Raw genomic sequence first — 22244 nt, 5'->3', positions numbered from 1 at the left:
CAGAGTTAATGTTTCCATGTGGTGTAAACTGATACAGGAAGGTCAAATATGTCTGTGTATCTGATAAAGTATGTGTTAAATAAGAGATGTGTTTTAACAAAAGGCAAAGCTGCTTTGAAAATAATTCCTAATGTGACAAAGAAGAAGATAAAACCTGAAGAACGTGTTTTCTGCATGGACGTGTTTGTTCCTGAAAGCTGCTCAGACCGCTCTGATAATTCGAGCTTCTTTTGTCACCTGAACATCTTTAAATGCAGATTTGTTTCCTCTGAAAACAAAACAGGTTCCAGACCAAAGATGGTTCACAGTATTTGTCAGCTTCGACCCTCCGGTGTGCGACGGGTCTGAGCAGATCTCGATGCCTTTACTGCCTGGGTTGAAATGATGAGTGTAGATGTTGTTATTCTGTTTCCTGCAGCTTTCACCGTTAAACTGTACTGAAACTAAAAACCATCAGTCTCCATCACATGAAAAAAAGGAGCTCAAAATATTTTTACTGAGAGAAAAGAAGCGATTGAAGAATCTCAGAGTTGCTGCTGAAAACCCGACTTTAGTATTTTTGTTATTTTCATACATGAAACTTCCTTCGTGTCCTCTGACTGACCAGCTGATTGTTGAACAGTGATAACAGAAAATGACGTGTAAATCCTGAGTGGTACTAATAATGTATTAAACTACAGTACATCAGTATTGTCCTCCACCTTGTAACGAAATGATGGATTAATAAATTATTTGGTGAAAATAACCTTTGTTTGATTTCATTTTACTCCTTCTCTTTGATGACGTTCATCAGGCTGCATGTAAACAGACGTGCTGCATCACCACTAAGCTTTCTAAGTTATGCTGCAATAGATGTAGGCTGCCGGGGATTCCCATGATGCATTGAGTTTTTAATTTCCAGTCACTTTTCTCACTCATTATGTGTTAATAGTGACCTCTCTGCATTGAATCATATCTGTTATTAACCTCTGTCTCTCTTCCACAGCATGTCTTCATCCTGTCTTCCTTCTCTCACCCCAACCAATCACAGCAGATGGCCCCGCCCCTCCGTGAGCCTGGTTCTGCTGGAGGTTTCTTCCTGTTAAAAGGGAGTTTTTCCTTCCCACTGTCGCCAAAGTGCTTGCTCATAGGGGGTCATATGATTGTTGGGTTTTTCTCTGTATCTATGAAGCGCCTTGAGGCGACTTTTGTTGTGATTTGGCGCTATATAAATAAAATTGAATTGAATTAAGTCGTTTTCTTTTCTGCTGTTATGGAACATTTAAAGCTGCATTAAATGATTTCAAACACGAGTGAGTCATCTAATAATTATATTAATTTTGTCATTATTGTCTGTACAGTGTGCGTTACACTGGTGCAGTGTCTCCTCACAGGAAGCTGGCTCGGCCCTGTCTGTGTGGCGTCTGCTCGGCGTCTCTCTAAGAGTGACCGTGGTTATCTCAGCTGGACTGTGTGGAATAAACAACCTTTCATAATATTTTTGATGCCCTCGGTCGTTACTCTTGTTAAATGTAAGCAGTAATAGACTGGCTTGTTTTTTGCGCATACATGTGTGAGGACGTGCTTGTTCTCCCAGACGAGGCATCTTTGCTCGTTCACGTGACCACACGTCCCTCTTTGTTTAACATGATGTTTTAATTACATTTAATTCTGGTTTTCGTGATCTTATTTAGAAAAAAGCTGCTACTAGTGTGTGTCTTTTTTTTTTAATTGTTCATTTAACAACATTTTTGTGGCTCTCAAAGCACCTTGGTCACAACATCTTCATCAGTCTGTTTTTATTTTGTATTTTTGTCTGGAAATCTCCTCTCATACATTTAAGAATCCTTCCTTTGGTTTCTTTAAAGCCACCAACTTTATTATGTTTATTGGAGATTATAAGAGAAGTCGTGCCTGAGTTTACACGTGAGCAGGAGATATTATTGTTATTGCTGTTTGGGTTTGTTTTATTGCAACAAAAGGAAGAGGGAAAATAGATTGTGGTTGTTTATACAAATTTCAATATCTGTCGATATTCAAGGACGAACTTTGATGTTTCAAGATATGAAACCTAAAAATGTCTAAAAACAAGGAGCAAGTGTAGAAATGTCTGCTCTTAAAGGCAGCTGTATTTCAGGGTTTCAGGTTTCTTTTTTTTCTTGTGTCGTTACCACAGTGACTCTACATTTGATCTGTTTTCATGCTGCGTCATGTGTACTTACATGTAGCAATAATGATTATTACTATTATTCCACTACAGGCGGATCATATAAAAATTGTGTCATGCACAAAGAGGAAGTGTCCTCTGTAGTTCTTGTGAACTCTCTGCTGCGTGCTGATAAGATAAAACAAGACATTTGCTAAATGGACGACTTCAGGCTTAAACCACAGGCTGCACTTCCTCTTCCCCGGGTGGCTCAGCTACAAACCAAGAGGCTTTTCAGCAGATACAAATAATCCTGTGGCAGAATAAACTGTAACCAATTACAGTGTTTTATTCATACGCAGGCATGTAGGCGCTGGGAGCTGCTCAGAAGAACGCAGAAATTTATCAGCGAGCAGTTTAATCATCTGAAGAATCTAAAATAATCCAGACTCTTTATTTCACTAAAGCTTTGGCCTGACAGTCGCAGTCAGAGCCACACGCTCCTCCTTTATAATGATGCAGTATTCAACAACAACACACCACAACATGTCTAATCATTTTCTGTTTTCTTGACTCCATCAGTGCTGCAACCTGGCCCCTGTAACACAAGCCGAGCCTGTTTCAACAATAAAGCAGAGCCATCCTATCGCCTCACTGAAGGAGTCAGAGGTTTATCTTTGTCCTCTCATTTGTCACCTAGTTATATATTTAAAGAAATTCAATGAGGTAAAACAAAAGAAACCACAATATTAATCAGTTGTGAAAATAATGTGATGCAAGGTTTCTTTGCTGCATATCTTAAATTCCCCTCATGACTGTCACGGTTCTGAGTCATTTTGACCGAGCTTTTTGTGTTTCTTATGCTTTGGTGTTTTTCTAGATTATGATTTATGTTCTGATTCTTGAGTTGTGCTGGTCTGATTTTGTGTTACGGGTTATATTTTCTGTCAAGTCTGTCTCTCTCTGTCAAGTCCACGTCGTTGTAGATTGTTTCTTGTTTCCTGTTTTACTTTGAAGGTTCATGTCTGATGTCAGTGTGTTCAGTTTTACTTCCCCCCTGTCTCGTTAGCCCTAATTTCACCCAGCTGCGTCTCCCTCCTGTTTCCCATTCCCTGATTACTCCCCTGTGTATAGAAGCCCTGTCCTTCGTTCTCTGTCGTGTCGTACCCTCTATATGCTTTGTGTTTTGTCTCCTGTCCCTGTTTAGTTTCTCTGTTCCAGTTCAGTCTGTAGTACGGATGTTCTGAGTTTTGGTTTGGTGAGTTTAAGTTATCGAGGATTTTTCCTAGTGATGGTGAGATGAAGCCTCATGATAACCTGAAGCTTTCCACCCAATTGGTCGACTCATGGTTCGAAGCATTGTGATGATTCATTTGCTCTACTGCGCCATCAAGTGGATAATTCAAGTGAAGCGGGCTCTGTGATTATAATGATGTGTAAACCTCTAAACTGAATAAATAAATTGTTTTCTTGGTTATTTATCCTGAATATTGTCTCAGTATGTGTGATACAAAAGAGAAAGTGGAAACTATCAGGACAGAGTTTTGGTATGATTGTGTAACTGTTAGCCTCAGACAGTCAGTCAATAGTATAATCCAGATCATAGATCAGTACATTTGCATATTTTTATAACTATAAAAAGAAAGCTGACACTTTCGAGACTTTATCTAATGTGTAAGCATCACAGCAGATGCCTTAGATTAGAATCAGTGAGCTGTCGGCTTTCAGCCCCGACCGTGTCCGTGCTGTCTGGGGAGAAAGGCGACATCTCACTGATTCTGATGCGTCAGCGGGTCAGCGCTTTGTGTTTACGTCTTTGTGGAGAATCGGTGTACCTGCTCTCATTTACTGTTTTAGCTGTTTGGTGGTTGTTGAAATGTAGTAATATTTATATTAAAAATTGATTCAGGATTTTAATGAATCGATATCACGTTATCCAAGCTAGAATTGATTTTAATCGATAATCAAAACCCGCTAGTACCTGTGTAATCATGCTTATGTACATCTGGATAATGACACAAACTAGTGTTTGGCGCTTCACTTTTTAATAAACTAAAAGACAGAAATCAGATTATAGGATCTGTAGTGTTGTTTATTTATATTATGGTGCTTATCATTTGTGATATTTATTACTGTGTGCATACTTTATTAGGAGAGATAAAATGAAATAAAAAATCTCTTCCTTCCTGGTTCCATCGAAGAAGAAATGCTCAAGTAACTATGTAACACGTACGTAATCCAATTCCACAACACAGTGTGATGGGAAATCAGCTGTGTTTTTCTGTCCATTTTATTTCGAATCTGCCGCGAACCGGTGAACCAGTCCCTGAATCAGTCACGTGGTACGGACTGCCCACGAGGCCTCGAACGTCACTGCATATGTAATCAAAGCAAGCCTCGATACTCGCTTCACAGAAACGCCCCCGAGATTACCCGACACACGATTCGACGCTTCGACACACAGGGCACATCACTAATTTTTCCAGCAGTAAAAGCTGCGTTTTGAGGTTGAATCCCGTCTCCAAGAGTCCTGCATTTTGGGTCCACCCTCCTGTCTGCCACACAGCCCATCATGACAGTAACACAGTTGTAAAGTGTAAACAATACTTTAATGTTTAACACTTCAGTGTTTAATGTTAATGTTAGTGAATTAATGTATATGTTCCTCAGAGTCTCCACAGTGACTCGAACAAATATTTATTCTTTTAATTTGACCATCAAAAACCATCAGAGAGTAAAACCTCATTTCACATTAAATTTTGTGAAATAGACAAAGAAAATTCATAATGAGCTAAAACACTTTACTAGTTAATTAAAATATCTTTTATGTTTCTTGTATGATTTTACTGATGCTGCATATTTTGAATATTCACACCATTTAAGTTTGATCAAGAAGCTGAATTTGCAGGTGGTGATTTTTAGTTCAGAAAATAAATGAGAAGTGGAGGACGATGAAGCAACTCTGTGGTTTTACTATCGTTGTTGTGTACTGGATGTTTAAAAACGATCTGTCTACACGTGTGGTTATTAGAAATATAACATAGAACAATAAAACATTAAGAAAGTTATCGTACTTGTTAAAGAGCAGTCTGCAGAAAAACAGGCTCAGTGACACCATGAAGGTTAAAGCTGGTTTGAAATGACTGACACACTGAGACGTGAATGTTTGCTGAGCGAAGCTTTAATCAGAGAAGATTTCATCAGGCTTTAAAGACACACATGATGTAAAAACATCTATTCTCCATTAAAATGATGTAAATACAGACTGCAGTTTTCTATCAACTTTCTCTTCAGTTAACATGGACGTTACAGGTTCAGTTCCAGGTGTCACTCAAAGTGAAGCTGCAAACATTCAAAATAAAAGCACCAACAAACACATCAAAAGTAACACTTCACAACAATTATTCTTAATAAATTGTAAACTGATGGGTGATTAACTTTTAGTAAATAATCTACTGTTAACAAAACAAATTATGTTTGATAATGTTTACTAATCATGTGTAATGTTGAAGGTGAGTCTTATGTATGTAATTAGTTTCTAGTTGCTTGCTCTAATCCTCTGGGATTCAAATAAACATGAACAGTGAGTGAAAAAGCACATAAATGGTGCTCTCCAGGTTCACTGGGATTTATGGCTCTGCCTGTTTAAGCAGTAAAATTCAATTCGATTCGAGTCATTCCATATAAATTTGTTACAGTCAAATCAGTTTCAGCACGATTATCGTCAGAGGTTTTAGGGCAATTCCCTTTAAACTGAGCTGCATTATTTTAAAAATGAGAATAAAAACAGCGATTTATGTTTGTATCAGTTAGCAAAGATAAATAAATACCTAGCTGGATTGTAAATGACTGAGTCATCACTCAGACAGTAAATTCCATGTTAGAGAAAGAAAGTGAACGAGTGGAGACTTCGGCTTCTAAAACATTTGTTTATTCACTTATTTTTTTTTAATGTTCCTTCTTGCATAAATGAGTTGCTGCATTATGAGATACAGTTTGGGTCAATCTGATTACTACTGAAGCATTTGATGCAATGGAAATGACCATTATCAGGCTTGTAACAGCGAAATATGTTTTCGCGACCAATGGAGTTCCCAATATTTCTCAGGGCCACACTAATCCTGTTTGAATTAATGTTCCCCCCATGTGGCTTGAATAAAGCATTAAACACAAACGCCTTTTCACCCCACTCATGTCCATTAAAGAGACATCTGAGCCTATCAGTGATCCTGAAGTTTCCATTAGGATTTGCACACCTTTCATAACATGGAGTGGCACGAGAGAAGAAGACCAACAAATCACCATCGTTATCTACAAGACTTTGCAGATTCTGCAGAACACGCCACTCAGCATGTTCAGTATATTGAATTCCTTGCTCAGTGGTTACGCGTTTTATTTGGGCTACCACAAGTCTAGGAGTGCTGAGGATGCCGTCATTCCATTGTGTCTGTTGGTTTGGCATCACCCTTCTCAGGTCATAAGAGATTCTGTTTCCATCCTTCGGAATCCTTGCAGCCACAGCATACATTAGTTTTATGTCGTACCTGTCACAAAAAAGAAACACACACACATTAACATTGTTTATAGAGAGCTTTGTGCCAGCTGGTAAAGATGGCTAACATAAATGTCAGATGTATGTTGTTACATGTACACTGTTGTTGTTGACAGCCATATTATGGGGAATTCCCTTCACATAAAGAACAATAAAACAAGAATTAAGTGATACAAAGTTACGATATAAATATATCATAATAATAATAATATCATTATTTTCAGTCCAGAAAGACGGGGTGCTAAACGTCCCCAGAAACAAAGCCAGACTGGATGGAGGTGTAGTCCTCTCTACATCTCTGCTCTCTTATCTCAGCTTTATTTATGTAGAACTTTACATACAAGAGAAAGCAGAGTGAAAAGACAACGAGCAGCAGGAAATAAGAACTGAGAGGATAATAAATTATCAGAGCAACAATAATTACAGAGACACATCATTATATGCAACAAGGTGATAAACTGTATAAAGAAATCTGTAGGAGCATTGTTTTTAGTTATTGTATGGAGGATGTAAGGAAATCATTACAGATGCTTCCTCTATATTTTGATTGTATCTTAGTCAGTTTTCCAAATTCACAAAATCATGTCCATTATTTTCTAAAAAAGTCTAGTTCTTTATTTTTAATTTATTTTGAACTAGTTTTTTCACACCTAGTTTTAGATTTTAGTTTAGTTTTCACTATAATAACTGCCTGTAACCATATGTCAACACCTTATTACATAGCTAAGCCCTGTTGAGCTTACCAAACAGCCCTGACTGCACATGAAAACAAGTAATAAAAAAATATTTAATTTCAGAGACTTTAGATGATGCTGACTTACCCGTTTCGGATATTTGTCCTTATCTGATTTGCAAGTCCTGCGAGCTGTTCTAAGTCTATTTCAGCCAGACTTCCAGCAGGCAGACAGAAGATCATCGTCACAGTGATCCACCAGAGACCAGCCATCTGCACTCAGAGTTTCATAACAGAGCAGAGTTATTGACATCTACACAGGCTGTTTCTCACATCAGCTTTTCTTCACTCATTCAGTAATCTGTATACACCATCAGTAGTTCATTTATCATTACACAGCCTTCTCCGTTTAAGTGTAAATATGGCTTTAAAGTAAAAAATTCCTCCTCTTCCTCAGGACCTCCACAAACCCCTCACTCAGCTTGTCAGCACATTCAAACCCAGAGCTTTTTGTTGTGGAGCATAAATACATTTAACTGGATGTTACCAAAACATCTTCCACTGAGTGATTTAAGATCAGCTGACCCTGATTTGCATGAACAGGTGTCCACATCTGGAGCTGAATGTGAGAGACTTAAAATGTCAGACCTCAGGTGTTTAAATAGAATTTAAGACTTTTTGAATAAAACTCAAATGTGGTTACAACTCTGCTGTTTTGGTGTCCCCAAAATGTCTGATTCAGTTTTAGTAGAGAACCGGTGTTTGAACACTATTGCCAAATGTCCTTAAACCAGAGTAAAACCATGTAAAACCACTATTTATAGTAAACCAAATACATTTTTCTTAAGTGTTTCTTACCTGCAGTCAGGTGAGTTGTTCGTCTGTTTTTAAACCTTTTTTTAATCGTTCGTAAAACAGACGCTTATTTCAGGACAGGATTTTTCAGATATCTGTTTCTCACAGGCAAAGTCACATCTGAGACACCTCTGTTTGTGTCTGACCAATATATCCTAATCTTAAGAGCCAATCACAGTGCAGCATCCATCCAGCGGGTGTAACTTAACATAATTACTTATTGCAAAGCAGGCTGATGTGATCGTGGCTAAAGCACTCCAACAAAGGGCACAAAAGTGTTTCTAGGAAGAAAAAAGAGGAAGACATGAGTCATGAGAAAAAGGAGGTGGAGAAGGAGGGGCCTCCTCCTGCTGCTGCTGATGCAGAGACAGGACATGCCTCAGGTAAAAACTCCTGTCGATTCATAAAGAAGTTATTTAGAGAAATCCCAACAAATACATCACCCTGTAACATGAAATCATGCATGCTGTGCTCATGTCATTTGATCCATACAATTCTCATTATACCATACAAACACTTTACAAACATCCAGACAGGAGATTTGCACAGGAGGATGTCCAAATTGAGGCACTTCAAATATTTCCATCTCAACAGTAATGATGAGGGGACGCTCTACATACTTCAAGATTCCCAATAAATGTACGTCAGTGCTAAAGCTTAGCACAAATACAGTCCCGATCAAAAGTTTAAGACCACTTGACAAAATGACAAAAAATCCTATTTTGCATGGTTGGAACTTAACAAGGTTCCAAGTAGAGCTTCAGTATGCAACAAGAAGAAATGGGAGCGAGACAAAACATTTTTTGAGCATGCAATTTATTGAAAACAACGCTTAAACTGAAACAGGTTGTTTTACAGCTGATCAGAAGTTTAGGACCACACCTGCAAAAAATATGGGTCAACCCCCAAAACAGAAATCAAAGTTCATCAGTAGCTCCACCGTTATTGTTAATCACTTCACAAATTCGTTGCGGCATGCTTGATGCAAGTGTTTCCATGAGGTGAGTGGAAAGATTTCTCCTGTTGTCTATTTTTGTAAACATCCCTTGCTATCCATCCACAAAGGTTCTCAACTGGATTTAGATCAGGGGAACACGCAGGATGGTCCAAAAGAGTGATTCTCCTGGAAGAAGTCCCTTGTCCTACAGCATTGTGTACTGTAGCGTTGTCCTGTTAATAAACCCAGTCGTTACCACACAGATTCAATTCAATTCAATTCAATTCAATTTTATTTATATAGCGCCAAATCACAACAAAAGTCGCCTCAAGGCGCTTCATAGATACAGAGAAAAACCCAATAATCATATGACCCCCTATGAGCAAGCACTTTGGCGACAGTGGGAAGGAAAAACTCCCTTTTAACAGGAAGAAACCTCCAGCAGAACCAGGCTCAGGGAGGGGCGGGGCCACCTGCTGCGACCGGTTGGGGTGAGAGAAGGAAGACAGGATAAAAGACATGCTGTGGAAGAGAGACAGAGGTTAATAACAGATATGATTCAATGCAGAGACGTCTGTTAATACATAGTGAGTGAGAAAGGTGACTGGAAAGGAAAAACTCAATGCATCATGGGAATCCCCCGGCAGCATATTGCAGCATAACTAAGGGAGGATTCAGGGTCACCTGGTCCAGCCCTAACTATATGCTTTAGCAAAAAGGAAAGTTTTAAGCCTAATCTTAAAATCGATCGTGGCTCAAAGAGTTGGCAGTTTGTCTTGTAATCGGAAGGTTGCCGGTTCGAGCCCCGGCTCGGACAGTCTCGGTCGTTGTGTCCTTGGGCAAGACACTTCACCTACCGCCTTCTGGTGTTGGCCAGAGGGGCCGATGGCGCGATATGGCAGCCTCGCTTCTGTCAGTCTGCCCCAGGGCAGCTGTGGCTACAACTGTAGCTGCCTCCACCAGTGTGTGAATGTGAGAGTGAATGAATAGTGGAATTGTACAGTGCTTTGAGGGCCCCGAAAAGCGCTATATAAAATGCAATCCACTATTATTATTATTATTATTATTAATTATTATTAAAAGTAGAGATAGTGTCTGTCTCCCGAATCCAAACTGGAAGCTGGTTCCACAGAAGAGGGGCCTGAAAACTGAAGGCTCTCCCTCCCATTCTACTTTTAAATACTCTAGGAACAACAAGTAGGCCTGCAGAGCGAGAGCGAAGTGCTCTAATAGGGTGATATGGTACCACAAGGTCATTAAGATAAGATGGGGCCTGATTATTTAAGATGAAGGCCTTCAGTCATGAGGGATGCTCTTGGCAACATCTGGACATAACCAGCGGCTGTTAGACGCCCCTGCACCTCCTGAAGCTCCATTGTTCCACTGAAAGAAAAAACACCCAGACCATTATAGTGCCCCCTCCACTCTGGCGCAAAAAAAACAAAACATTCAGCTGGGGTTTGTCATACCAGTAACGTTGGAAACTGTGAGGACCATCAAGGTTACATTTTTTTTCTCATCAGAGAACAAAACTTTCTTGCACCTGTCCAATGTTTGACAGTCTTACTGCGTCCCACCTCAGCAGCTAGAGACCTTGCTTATGCAGTTCAACAACCACGTTCAAAAAGGTGATGTTTTCTTTGCCTTTGCCATCAGAAAGTCATGACAGTGTAACCACCTGACAGAAAATGACAATGAATACACATTTTTGCACAGATTTGGCCTTTTAAAGCCATGTGGTCCTAAACGGTTGATCAGCTGTGTTACGGTCCGGGTCATATTTTGGATCGTAGTGGTTGGATTTTGTTCCGTGTGTGTTCTGTGCCTTTTAGTCTCTGCAGGTCCTTCCTGATTGGAGAGCTGGCAATCACTGATTGGTTCCTATCATCAAGTGGCCGTTTTAAAAACGCTCTCCAGCAGCTGTCCCCTGGCAGCAACTGGCAGCAGCAGCAGACCCGTCCTTGGCCTCCAAACCATCGGTGATGAAGTTTCACGTCTGTCTTTAGAGAATCATTAATCTTTGTATATAGTGTGTGGAGATACTTTCACTTTTAATAATAATTAATAGGCACTGAAGCAGAATGGTCACTGAGGCAATTAAACAACTCCTTGGTGGCAGAGCCCCTGGTGTTGATGAGGTCCGCCCCGAGTTCCTGAAGGCTCTGGACGTTGTAGGGCTGTCCTGGCTGACACGCCTCTGCAATGTTGCGTGGAGATCAGGGGCAGTACCTGTGGACTGGCAGACCGGGGTGGTGGTCCCCATCTTTAAGAAGGGGGACCGGAGGGTGTGTTCCAACTACAGGGGGATCACACTCCTCAGCCTCCCCGGGAAAGTCTATGCCAGGGTGCTGGAAAGGAGAGTTCGTCCGCTAGTCGAACCTCTGATGCAGGAGGAACAATGCGATTTTCGTCCTGGTCGCGGAACACTGGACCAGCTCTTCATCCTCTCGAGGATACTTGAGGGTGCATGGGAGTTTGCCCAACCAGTCTACATGTGTTTTGTGGACTTGGAGAAGGCATTCGACCGTGTCCCTCGGGCTGTCCTGTGGGAGGTGTTGCGGGAGTATGGGGTGTCTGGCCCATTGCTACGGGCCATTCGATCCCTATACAACCGTTGCAAGAGCTTGGTTCGCATTGCCGGCAATAAGTCGGACTCGTTCCCGGTGGGTGATGGGCTCCGCCAGGGCTGCCCTTTGTCACCGGTTCTGTTCATAATTTTTATGGACAGGATTTCTAGGCGCAGCCAAGTGGCGGAGGGCTTTCGCTTTGGTGGCCTCAGGATCTCATCTCTGATCTTTGCGGATGATGTGGTTCTGTTGGCTTCATCGGGTGAGGGCCTCCAGCTCGCACTGGAGCGGTTCGCAGCCGAGTGTGACGCAGCGGGAATGAGGATCAGCACCTCCAAATCTGAGGCCATGGTTCTCAGCCGGAAAAGGGTGGAGTGCCCACTCCGGGTCGGGGATGAGGTCCTGCCCCAAGTGGAGGAGTTCAAGTATCTCGGGGTCTTGTTCGCGAGTGATGGGAGAAGGGAGCCGGAGATCGACAGACGGATTGGGGCTGCAGCTGCAGTAATGCGGACGCTGCACCGGTCCGTCGTGGTGAAGAGGGAGCTGAGTGTAAAAGCAAAGCTCTCAATTTACCGGTCGATCTACGTCCCTACCCTCACCTATGGCCACGAGCTGTGGGTAGTGACCGAAAGGACGAGATCGCGGATACAAGCGGCGGAAATGAGCTTCCTCCGAAGGGTGGCTGGCCTCTCCCTTAGAGATAGGGTGAGAAGTTCGGCCATCCGGGAGGGGCTCAGAGTAGAGCCGCTGCTGCTCCACATCGAAAGGAGCCAGCTGAGGTGGTTTGGGCATCTGGTAAGGATGCCCCCTGGGCGCCTCCTTGGTGAGGTGTTCCAGGCATGTCCCACCGGGAGGAGGCCCCGGGGCAGACCCAGGACACGCTGGAGAGATTACATCTCTCGGCTGGCCTGGGAACGCCTTGGTGTTCCCCCGGATGAGCTGGAGGAGGTGGCTGGGGAGAGGGAGGTCTGGGCCTCTTTGCTTAGGCTGCTGCCCCCGCGACCCGGCCTCGGATAAAGCGGATGAAGATGGATGGATGGATGGATGGATGAAGCAGAATGGGTGAACTGCCTTATTATTTTCTGTACTTTCTCTTGTTTATTCAATTAGGGAGTTAGAGGTAGCGCTTGTCTTTTGTTTGGCTTTTGTTTCACACAGGGTTTAGGTAGCACCTCCCTTTTTGAAATAGCTTTGTTTGTTATTTTGGCCTTTGTTTGCCCCGGAGTTAAAGCTTTCAGTTTTTGGTAGCAATAAAACCACCTTAACCTGTAAAGCATTGTTTTCAATAAATTGCATGCTGAAAAAACATGTTTAGTCTCACTCCAATTTTTTCTAGTTGCATGTTGAAGCTCAACTTGGAACCTTGTTAACATCCAACCATGCAAAAGATGAGTTTTTGCCATTTTTCAAGTGGTCTTAAACTTTTGATCGGGACTGTATGTGTATATTAATGTTGTAGTCATAATAATGCTGACAGGTTTTATGTCAAAAGTCAGTTACTCAGTGAAAAAACATTTTTGAGAGATCCCTAAAATACTGAATGCAAAATTACAAGGAAAACTAAAATAGCCAAAGAGGAAGTAATGAAGTGAAGACAGTATGATTGAGTAGCGAAATAAAGCTGACTGATGTAATTCTGCATAAAATACTGACCTGCAGCTCATATTCATTATGACTCATGAAACACATTTATGTCAATATTTTGGTTTTCTATGAGTTGGTATTTGTTTAGTATTGGGTTTAGTCAAATATACAATATAAATACATAAATCACATTAAAAAAAATTGAGATTTGGAGCGGTAGCATCTGTGTGATGGTTCTCTAAGTTAGTAAAATGTTTTGGCTCTCCTTTCCAAAATGGCACACAGCCGGCTTGTCAGTATCACTTTATTTGTTAAATATTTTATACTCGGGGTATGAAGAGTGAGGCTGTGGCAAGATTTTGTTTTTTCATTAATTAATTTTTTGTCTTCATAAAATAAACTTTGTACTGGACTTTCACAGCCAGAATCTTTTAGATATTGCTTTTGTAATGCTGCAGTCTATCTCCTCTTACCCTTTTCTGCAGAAAGATACAGTGGGGAAAAAAAGTATTTAGTCAGCCACCGATTGTGCAAGTTCCCCCACTTAAAATGATGACAGAGGTCAGTAATTTGCACCAGAGGTACACTTCAACTGTGAGAGACAGAATGTGAAAAAAAAATCCATGAATTCACATGGTAGGATTTGTAAAGAATTTATTCGTAAATCAGGGTGGAAAATAAGTATTTGGTCACCTCAAACAAGGAAAATCCCTGGCTCTCACAGACCTGTAACGTCTTCTGTAAGAAGCTTTTCTGTCCCCCACTCGTTACCTGTATGAATGGCACCTGTTTGACCTCATCATCTGTATAAAAGACACCTGTCCACAGCCTCAACCAGTCAGACTCCAAACTCCGCCATGGCCAAGACCAAAGAGCTTTCGAAGGACACCAGGAAAAGAATTGTAGACCTGCACCAGACTGGGAAGAGTGAATCTACAATAGGCAAGCAGCTTGGTGTGAAAAAATCAACTGTGGGAGCAATCATCAGAAAATGGAAGACATACAAGACCACTGATAATCTCCCTCGATCTGGGGCTCCACGCAAGATCTCATCCCGTGGGGTCAAAATGATCATGAGAACGGTGAGCAAAGATCCCAGAACCACACGGGGGGACCTGGTGAATGACCTGCAGAGAGCTGGGACCAAAGTAACAAAGGTCACCATCAGTAACACACTACAACGGCAGGGAATCAAATCCCGCAGTGCCAGACGTGTTCCGCTGCTGAAGCCAGTGCATGTCCAGGCCCGTCTGAAGTTTGCCAGAGAGCACATGGATGATACAGCAGAGGATTGGGAGAATGTCATGTGGTCAGATGAAACCAAAGTAGAACTTTTTGGTATAAACTCAACTCGTCGTGTTTGGAGGAAGAAGAATACTGAGTTGCATCCCAAGAACACCATACCTACTGTGAAGCATGGGGGTGGAAACATCATGCTATGGGGCTGTTTTTCTGCCAAGGGGACAGGACGACTGATCCGTGTTAAGGACAGAATGAATGGGGCCAAGTATCGTGAGATTTTGAGCCAAAACCTCCTTCCATCAGTGAGAACTTTGAAGATGAAACGAGGCTGGGTCTTCCAACATGACAATGATCCAAAACACACCGCCCGGGCAACAAAGGAGTGGCTCCGTAAGAAGCATTTGAAAGTCCTGGAGTGGCCTAGCCAGTCTCCAGACCTCAACCCCATAGAAAATCTGTGGCGGGAGTTGAAAGTCCGTGTTGCTCGGCGACAGCCCCAAAACATCACTGCTCTTGAGAAGATCTGCATGGAGGAATGGGCCAAAATACCAGCTACTGTGTGTGCAAACCTGGTAAAGACCTATAGTAAACGTTTGACCTCTGTTATTGCCAACAAAGGTTATGTTACAAAGTATTGAGTTGTATTTTTGTTATTGACCAAATACTTATTTTCCACCCTGATTTACGAATAAATTCTTTACAAATCCTACCATGTGAATTCATGGATTTTTTTTTCACATTCTGTCTCTCACAGTTGAAGTGTACCTCTGGTGCAAATTACTGACCTCTGTCATCATTTTAAGTGGGGGAACTTGCACAATCGGTGGCTGACTAAATACTTTTTTGCCCCACTGTAGGTTTCAAAACCACAATGACTTAACACAGTTTAAAATAACATTGTCTCCGTCTCCACAGCAGATGCTTCCTGTCAACATTCTGACTTTCACTTCTTGTCTGGAAAATCAGACTGTTCCTCTTTTTGCAGAGGCAGCAAGAAACTATTCCTCTTTTACAGAGACAATTTTAGAGTTACAAGCAAACACGATTAACCTCTCACCTATAAATGAGATAAAGTCTACTGTGTGTGTCAGCATGAACTGCACTCAGTTTCACCTTGTAACCTTTTCCACCAGACAGAAGGCCAGCACATACACATTTCAGATTATAACAAGCATTCAAAAGCATTTAAGATTATTGATTCAACTCAACAGTTTAGAGTGGTTATAACTGCACCTGTAATAAAGGCTAATTGGGTACCAATATGTTTAAACATCTGAATACAATATCAATACTGCAGATTGTATTATTAATGCAATGGTAATGATGATGATTATTAACAATAGCAGCAAAATATATTTCTAATTCCTCACAATAACTAATGACTTCGCCCTAAAACGGGTGGATTAGATTGAAATCTCGTTATTCACTCTGAATTATTCTTGGACACTAACAAATGCAAAAAAAGATTCATTACATTTGCAAAAATCATATTGTTTTTCACTTGAATTATGGGTTCTGTGTGTGGTAGAGTGTTGAAATGTGTGACTCTCTATCTCATTGTGTCAGAGGAACATTTAGGGACTCTAATTTACCTACCTGAGTGACTAAACCAGGTAGTGGAGCACTGCCATGTAATAGGAAAGGACTGTAGATACTAAAGTGGAGCAAATATGACTTTTGCATTTAGGTAAAAGTAATTTACCTAAGGGATTGACTCCAAAATAAAATCTTTTATTTTGAAGGAGCATATCGGAAGTAAATGTCTGCTTGTTGTCATATCATTTTGAAATGTTTCCCGGAAGTGGCAGCGCTCATTTTAGAGGACTTGATTATGAGCTCGGTTAGCAGATGGATCCAGAAAGTCCTCCAAAGTCCGGTTCTGTGGACAGAGCTGAGCTGGACCGACACTGTCAACCACCGGATGTTGACTTAAAGACGGAACTGGAGTCGAGAAACGAAGGTGAGTTTACTCCCCGCTACTGGAAACAGACTCACTGATGCTGATAAGCTAACGCTAGCATCGCGCTAGGTCCTCTCTGATGGTATGTCACCTCCACTTAGCTCCTCCCACCAGCGCGCAGAGCAGGTGAGGAGACAGGAGAAAAGCTGATCAACCAAAAACAAAACGCTAGAGTAAATACGACGATTTTTTTTGTAAAAAATAAATAAATAAATAAATAAATAAATGATCAACATGCACTAAATTAAAAAAATTAAAAAGAATACGAACGGCAACTCGGTTTTTGTAAAGATGTTTTTCTCAGAGGTCAAAGATCATGCAAACAGTACACACATCTAAACATGTAAACAAATAAAACATTAACAAGACCGTATGAAGTACCTGTAATCAAATCACTGAGCAATAACTAGGGCTGGGTATCGTCACTCATTTCTAGAATCGATTCGTTTCCGATTCACAAGGTTCCAAATCGATTTGATCCACTATTCCGCGCTGTGTGTTTACATATTTGTGCAGAATCCGTGTTTCTGCTCTCATTTACTGTCTTAGCTGTTTGGTGGTTGTTGAAATTTTGTGAGGTTTCACCTGAGATTCTGGCATTTTGGGAAAAATAAATTTATATTACAAAATCGATTCAGGATTTTAATGAATCGATTTCACGTTATCCAAGCCAGAATCGATTTTAATCGATAAATTGATTATAAAAACCCACCCCTAGTAATAACCAGGTGAATCACTGAATCTGGACAACAGTTGCCAGTAGCAGCTAGTCCCTGTAGCTGAAGGTGAAGGGTGTGTACTCCTCAGTGTCCGCTCCTCTGGGGTCTCCTGGTGTAGATTCATTTCTTCCATAAAATATTTTGTCATGCTCAAAGGTCCTGGTGGAGGCTTTTATTTATTTTACTGAAAAAATTAAGTTTTTCATTGAGAAACCAGCACATTCTCTCTCCTTACTTGTTATTGATGGGCGCTTGGGTCAGGAACTGCAGTCAGACACCTATCAGGTTTTTTGATTCTTTATTTAATAGAAAATAATTTAAATTATTTAATCTCTTTCAATGTTTAATGAACCTGTTTTGACTCTTAGAATGTTTTTGAGTTTGGATTAACTGGTAGTGCTGCCACTTGGAGCTTTATTTTGAAAGGTCCTGCCTGTAGCATCTGTGTGATGATTCTCTCAGTTAGTGACAAATGTTTTGGCTCTGGGCCTTTCCAAACTGCACAGAGCTTGCTTTTTTTGACTTGGTTAATTTGTTAAATATTTCCTCCTGCTGTTTTGAAGAGTGACACTGGGCACGTTTTTGCTTTGCTGTATTCACAAAATAAACTACAACTTTGTTCTAGAACCTGTAATTCCAGTTAATAGCTCAGCAAATATAAATTAATCTTTCTTAATGATGAGCAAAATATGTCCTTCAAAAGCTGGACAGGACATAACAAAAATGTACTTTATGACTAAACACTGCAGGGTGAACACACTGTTATCTTGTTGTAAAAGACACAATGTTTTACTGATTCATTACCTACTGACATTGTAGGATTGGTTTTGATATTGAAAGATATGAAACCTAAAAAATGTCTAAGGACACAGGGAAAGTCTTGAAACATCGGCTTTTTTAGAGACTCTTAAAGGCAGCTGTGCTTCAGAGGAGAAATTTCTTTTCACAATTTCAGAACATCCCACAGCATTTTTACATTCTCATTGTGTCATTACCACAATGACTCTACTTTTATGGGTTTTTACACAGTGCCACGCATGTAGCAGTGATAATTATGTTTTTGGTCGAATTTATGTGTGCATCCCTGCACATCATTTTGTCTGTAAACACAATAGTTTGAAAAGCTGTGAATGAATCCTGATAAAACTTTGTAGGGGTGTCGAATGGTGTCATGTTAACGATCCCTTCAAATTTATCTTACACCCATCGAGGGCTTCATGGTCAACTCAGATTTATATGCAACAACTGACAAAAAGCCTTATAACTCAGAAACTATGACTCTTAGAAGTGTTTGTTGTCAATAAATAGAAACTTTGTCATATTTAACCTCTGACCTCAATTTTACATTTCACATCTGCCTTTCTTTTACGTTGACCCCAAAATGTCTTCAATCGTTAAAGAAAGTATTGTCAAGAAAAAGAGAATAAGCTGCCAAGTTAGTTAGAGACATACAGACAGACAGATAGAACTAGCTAGGTTCCGCTAAATGTCTATTGCACAGTGATGAGTTCTTATTTAGTGTTTGGTTTGTGCAAACACTACAGCTTAGTTTATAAATACAGTAGTATTTATAAATCAATACCTACTCCTACTCTGTCGTGTTTTCCTTAAAAGTACACATATAGGTGGCCCGACACTGTGAACCACCAGAAGTTGATTTAAAGATGGAACTGGAACCGAGAAAAAAAGGTGAGTTTTATTGCTGCTGCTGGAAACAGATTTGCTGCTGATGATAAGCTAACACTAGCATCACGCTAGCTTCTCTCTGATGGTATGTCACCTCCACTTAGCTCCTCCCACCAGCGCACAGAGCAGGTGAGGAGACAGGAGAAAGGCTGATCAACTGAAAACAAGTCCTGAATAAATACGAGCTCTATATATATATATATATATATATATATATATATATATATATATACCCCTAAAAGTCATATTAATCGTCATGGTCATGTAAAAATATGTTCATTATCCACAAAAAGTAACTGTCACTTTGTGAAAATTTTCTGGTTTCAGGACAAAATCAGCTCGGTATTAATGTTTGTGTTTCAGGTTTACCTCTGGGTGTCCAAAAAGTGATTATTGGTGAAAAAGAGGAGCAGGAGTGGAGCTCCAGTGTGGACCGGGAGGACCCAGACATTAAAGACGAACAGGAGGAGGTCGTCATCGCCCAGCTCACTTCCATCCCTGCCCCTGTGAAGAGTGAGGATGGTGAAGAGAAACCTGAATCCTTACAGCTTCATCACAGACAGAGTGAGGAGGTCAGTGACTCTGTGGGAGGACCAGAGCCTGATCCAGATCTACAGCCTGATGGGAAAACTTCAGGCTCTTCAGACACAGACGTCAGTGATTCTGATGAGTGTGAGCTGAGTGTGAGCCGTGAACCTGCAGCGCCTCGGGCATCAGGTGATGCTGATGAGAAACCATTCAGCTGCTCTGTCTGTGGGAGAAAATTTGGTCACAGCAGAAATCTGAGCAGACACCAGAGAACCCACACGGGAGAGAAACCTGTCAGCTGCTCTCAGTGTGGAAAAAGATTTGTGGACAGTGGAAACCTGCAGAGACACATGGGGATTCACACGGAAAAGAAACCGTTCAGCTGCTCTGAGTGTGGACGAAGCTTTAAAGACAAGACAACGCTAATAAACCACCGGAGGACTCACACGGGGGAGAAACCATTCAGCTGCAAGTTCTGCAGTAAAACGTTCACACACAGCGGGAATCTGAAACAACACCTGTGCATCCACACGGGAGAAAAACCCTACAGCTGCTCCAGGTGCAGCAAAACATTCGGCCGCAACGCCGACCTCAATTCTCACATGTTGATCCACACGGGACAAAAAGCTTTTAGCTGCTCCGAGTGTGGGAGAAGATTTACTCACAGCCGGAGTCTCAAACAGCATCTGAAGAGTCACGCCGAAGAGAAAGCCTTCAGCTCCTCGCTGTGTGGGAAAAGATTTTATAACGTCACACATGTGAAAAAGCACATGACGACTCACGTGAGAAAATCATTTATCACAAGAAAGAACATCAGCTGCTCCGCAGACTGATGAAGCTCCGAATCAACCAGGAGCTAAACAGGGTGTAGGATTGGTCTCATTTTAACACAGACACAAAACCCTCCACCAGCTACACCACTACCTCGTATGACTTACTCGTTGCATCCATGTACCTGAGGCACTTTATCTAGGGTCCGGCTCCCTCACTTTTCTCCTAAAGATGAAACTAAATTGTTATTTTTTCACATCCTGAGATATAATTTTACTCACAATGATGGTGAGGACAAAACTCCTGAAACAGAAGTTCTCTGCGCACCACCAACATGTTCATGTTTTAAATCGATTTTCCCCACATGGTGAGAAACCAGCTGAGGAAAAACTTTATTATTGGCGTCTCTGTACACGTGAAGCTCGAGACTCTAGTGATCAGTTAGCAGAATGCTAAGCTAGTTGATAGGTGTTACGGTCGCTGACCGGGGGTCTCCCCATGTGAGAGAGCTCTTTCTCCTCCTTCTGTGTTCCAGGTCTGCCTCACAAGCTGCAGCTGAGATGTGGTGCAGCTCGTCAGCACTGCATCAAGGCTGCCGCCTCAAAATGCCACGCCCCCTTTTCCTTCGCTTTTCTCTGGGATGTGGGCTACAGTGGTTCGGGCAGCAGGCTGTCGCTGTGTGAATTTATGAAAAATGTTGTGACTTTGGTGTTGTGAGTAAAGGTGTGCCTTTACAGAGATAATTGTGAACCACAGTGGATTTTGGGCCTCATTGGGTCGTGAAATAGTTTTTTACTGACGTTAACTTTGTGGCAGTTAATAGTTTTCTTTTCACTTTGTGTCACACCCCACCCCTGATACAACCTTGCTTTTAAGTAGGGTGTAACAATAGGCATCATGGGAAAAGGAAGCAGCTCACCTGTCCAGGAGAAGACGTTTGTCTCGCCATCTTTCTTTTCATGTTATGTTAATAATTTAATAATAATTTAACAATTTGTTTCTTACATTGAATATTACACCACTCCTCTGAAACATTATACAGTATACAGAACAATTATTTGCACTGCTTTCATAATTAAATGAAGCTGTTAAAGACTAAATGGAACATTCTGATTTTTGTAAATTATTCAAGGGGCAAACAACATGAAGATGCAACATCTGTGGGTTTGAGCTAACGCCATGACATAAACCAGTTGATAAAGTACCTGAAAGAAAGACAAAAACCAATCTGCAGCTTTTGAAAAACTGACATTAAAATATTTTAATTCTACAAGTAAAAATCAGAAGCAGAGTCTTTTATGACAAAAGTATTTATTTTAATATCAAAAATGAAAAAAAAGGAACAAATTCACAGTGAATGACGAAACGTTCCTCTGCATAAATGAGGTCTAATAGATCGCAGCAAAGGTAACATTCCAGGTCATTTTATTAACTCTGAAAAGAGCTTTTACCCCAAAATATCATCGTTTCACCTGTGAGGCGATCTGCTACTACAAAAAAAATAAAAAAAGAAAAACAATTGAACTCCAACCTGCATAAAACAAACAAAAAAACAACCCAACAAAGGTTTTTAAAAAGTATTTCTCAATTTTTCCCAACGCCCAGTGCACCGACACGAGAACAAAAACACAAAAGACAAAACAAACCTTGAATAAAGCACAGAATGTATTTATAATTAAAGGTGTTCAGGATCTCTAAAGGGACCCAAACGCAGAGTCCACAGACCTGCAGTGATCTTTGTGTTCATGTTTAGTTTAGGCTGAGGTGAGCTTTGGCAGCAGGAAGAAAGAACGTGGTTATCACGCAGAGGCGCTCAGACTGTTATTACTGTATAATAACAGTAAACCCAGCGAGGGAGCACCATGTAATCTTTCTAACGGCCAGCAGGGGGCGATTACTTGCAAAGATGTCAGTCTATAGAAATCTGCATCGACCTATGAGCTGTTAAGACTTTATGGCCTCAGTCGCTGCTTTTGGGTCTTCTTGAATTTGACGTTTATTTTATAAATTATGATCCTTGTTAGAAAAACGAGGACAAACAAATG

General features: G+C 41.0%; 1 protein-coding gene and 1 long non-coding RNA gene across 3 annotated transcripts; one reads left to right on the top strand and one right to left on the bottom strand.

The window, feature by feature from the left end:
- Positions 1–5288: 5288 nt before the first annotated feature.
- LOC118454466 (uncharacterized) lies at positions 5289–8345 on the bottom strand. The gene is made up of 3 exons (XR_015717112.1): positions 8209–8345; positions 7499–7623; positions 5289–6669 (listed from the first exon to the last, which is right to left on the bottom strand). It is a non-coding gene; the product is annotated as an uncharacterized LOC118454466 (long non-coding RNA).
- An 8016-nt stretch (positions 8346–16361) lies between these two features.
- On the top strand, positions 16362–21297 carry LOC102775733 (uncharacterized). Of its 2 annotated transcripts, XM_035909346.2 has the most exons (3): positions 16371–16495; positions 18829–18903; positions 19264–21297. In XM_035909346.2, the coding sequence occupies exons 2-3, from the start codon at positions 18879–18881 to the stop codon at positions 20259–20261; spliced, it is 1023 nt and encodes a 340-aa protein (XP_035765239.2). In that variant the 5' UTR covers positions 16371–16495; positions 18829–18878; the 3' UTR covers positions 20262–21297. The 2 variants fall into 2 exon arrangements, with proteins under 2 accessions (XP_006794580.2, XP_035765239.2); XM_006794517.3 differs by lacking the exon at positions 18829–18903 and having other exon boundaries at positions 16362–16495.
- The last annotated feature ends 947 nt before the right edge of the window (positions 21298–22244 follow it).

This window comes from Neolamprologus brichardi, chromosome 22, assembly GCF_056152115.1.
Source record: "Neolamprologus brichardi isolate AB-2024 chromosome 22, ASM5615211v1, whole genome shotgun sequence".
NCBI lineage: Eukaryota > Metazoa > Chordata > Actinopteri > Cichliformes > Cichlidae > Neolamprologus > Neolamprologus brichardi.
Note: the sequence above shows the minus strand (reverse complement) of the source record. Positions and strands in the feature narration are given on the sequence as shown.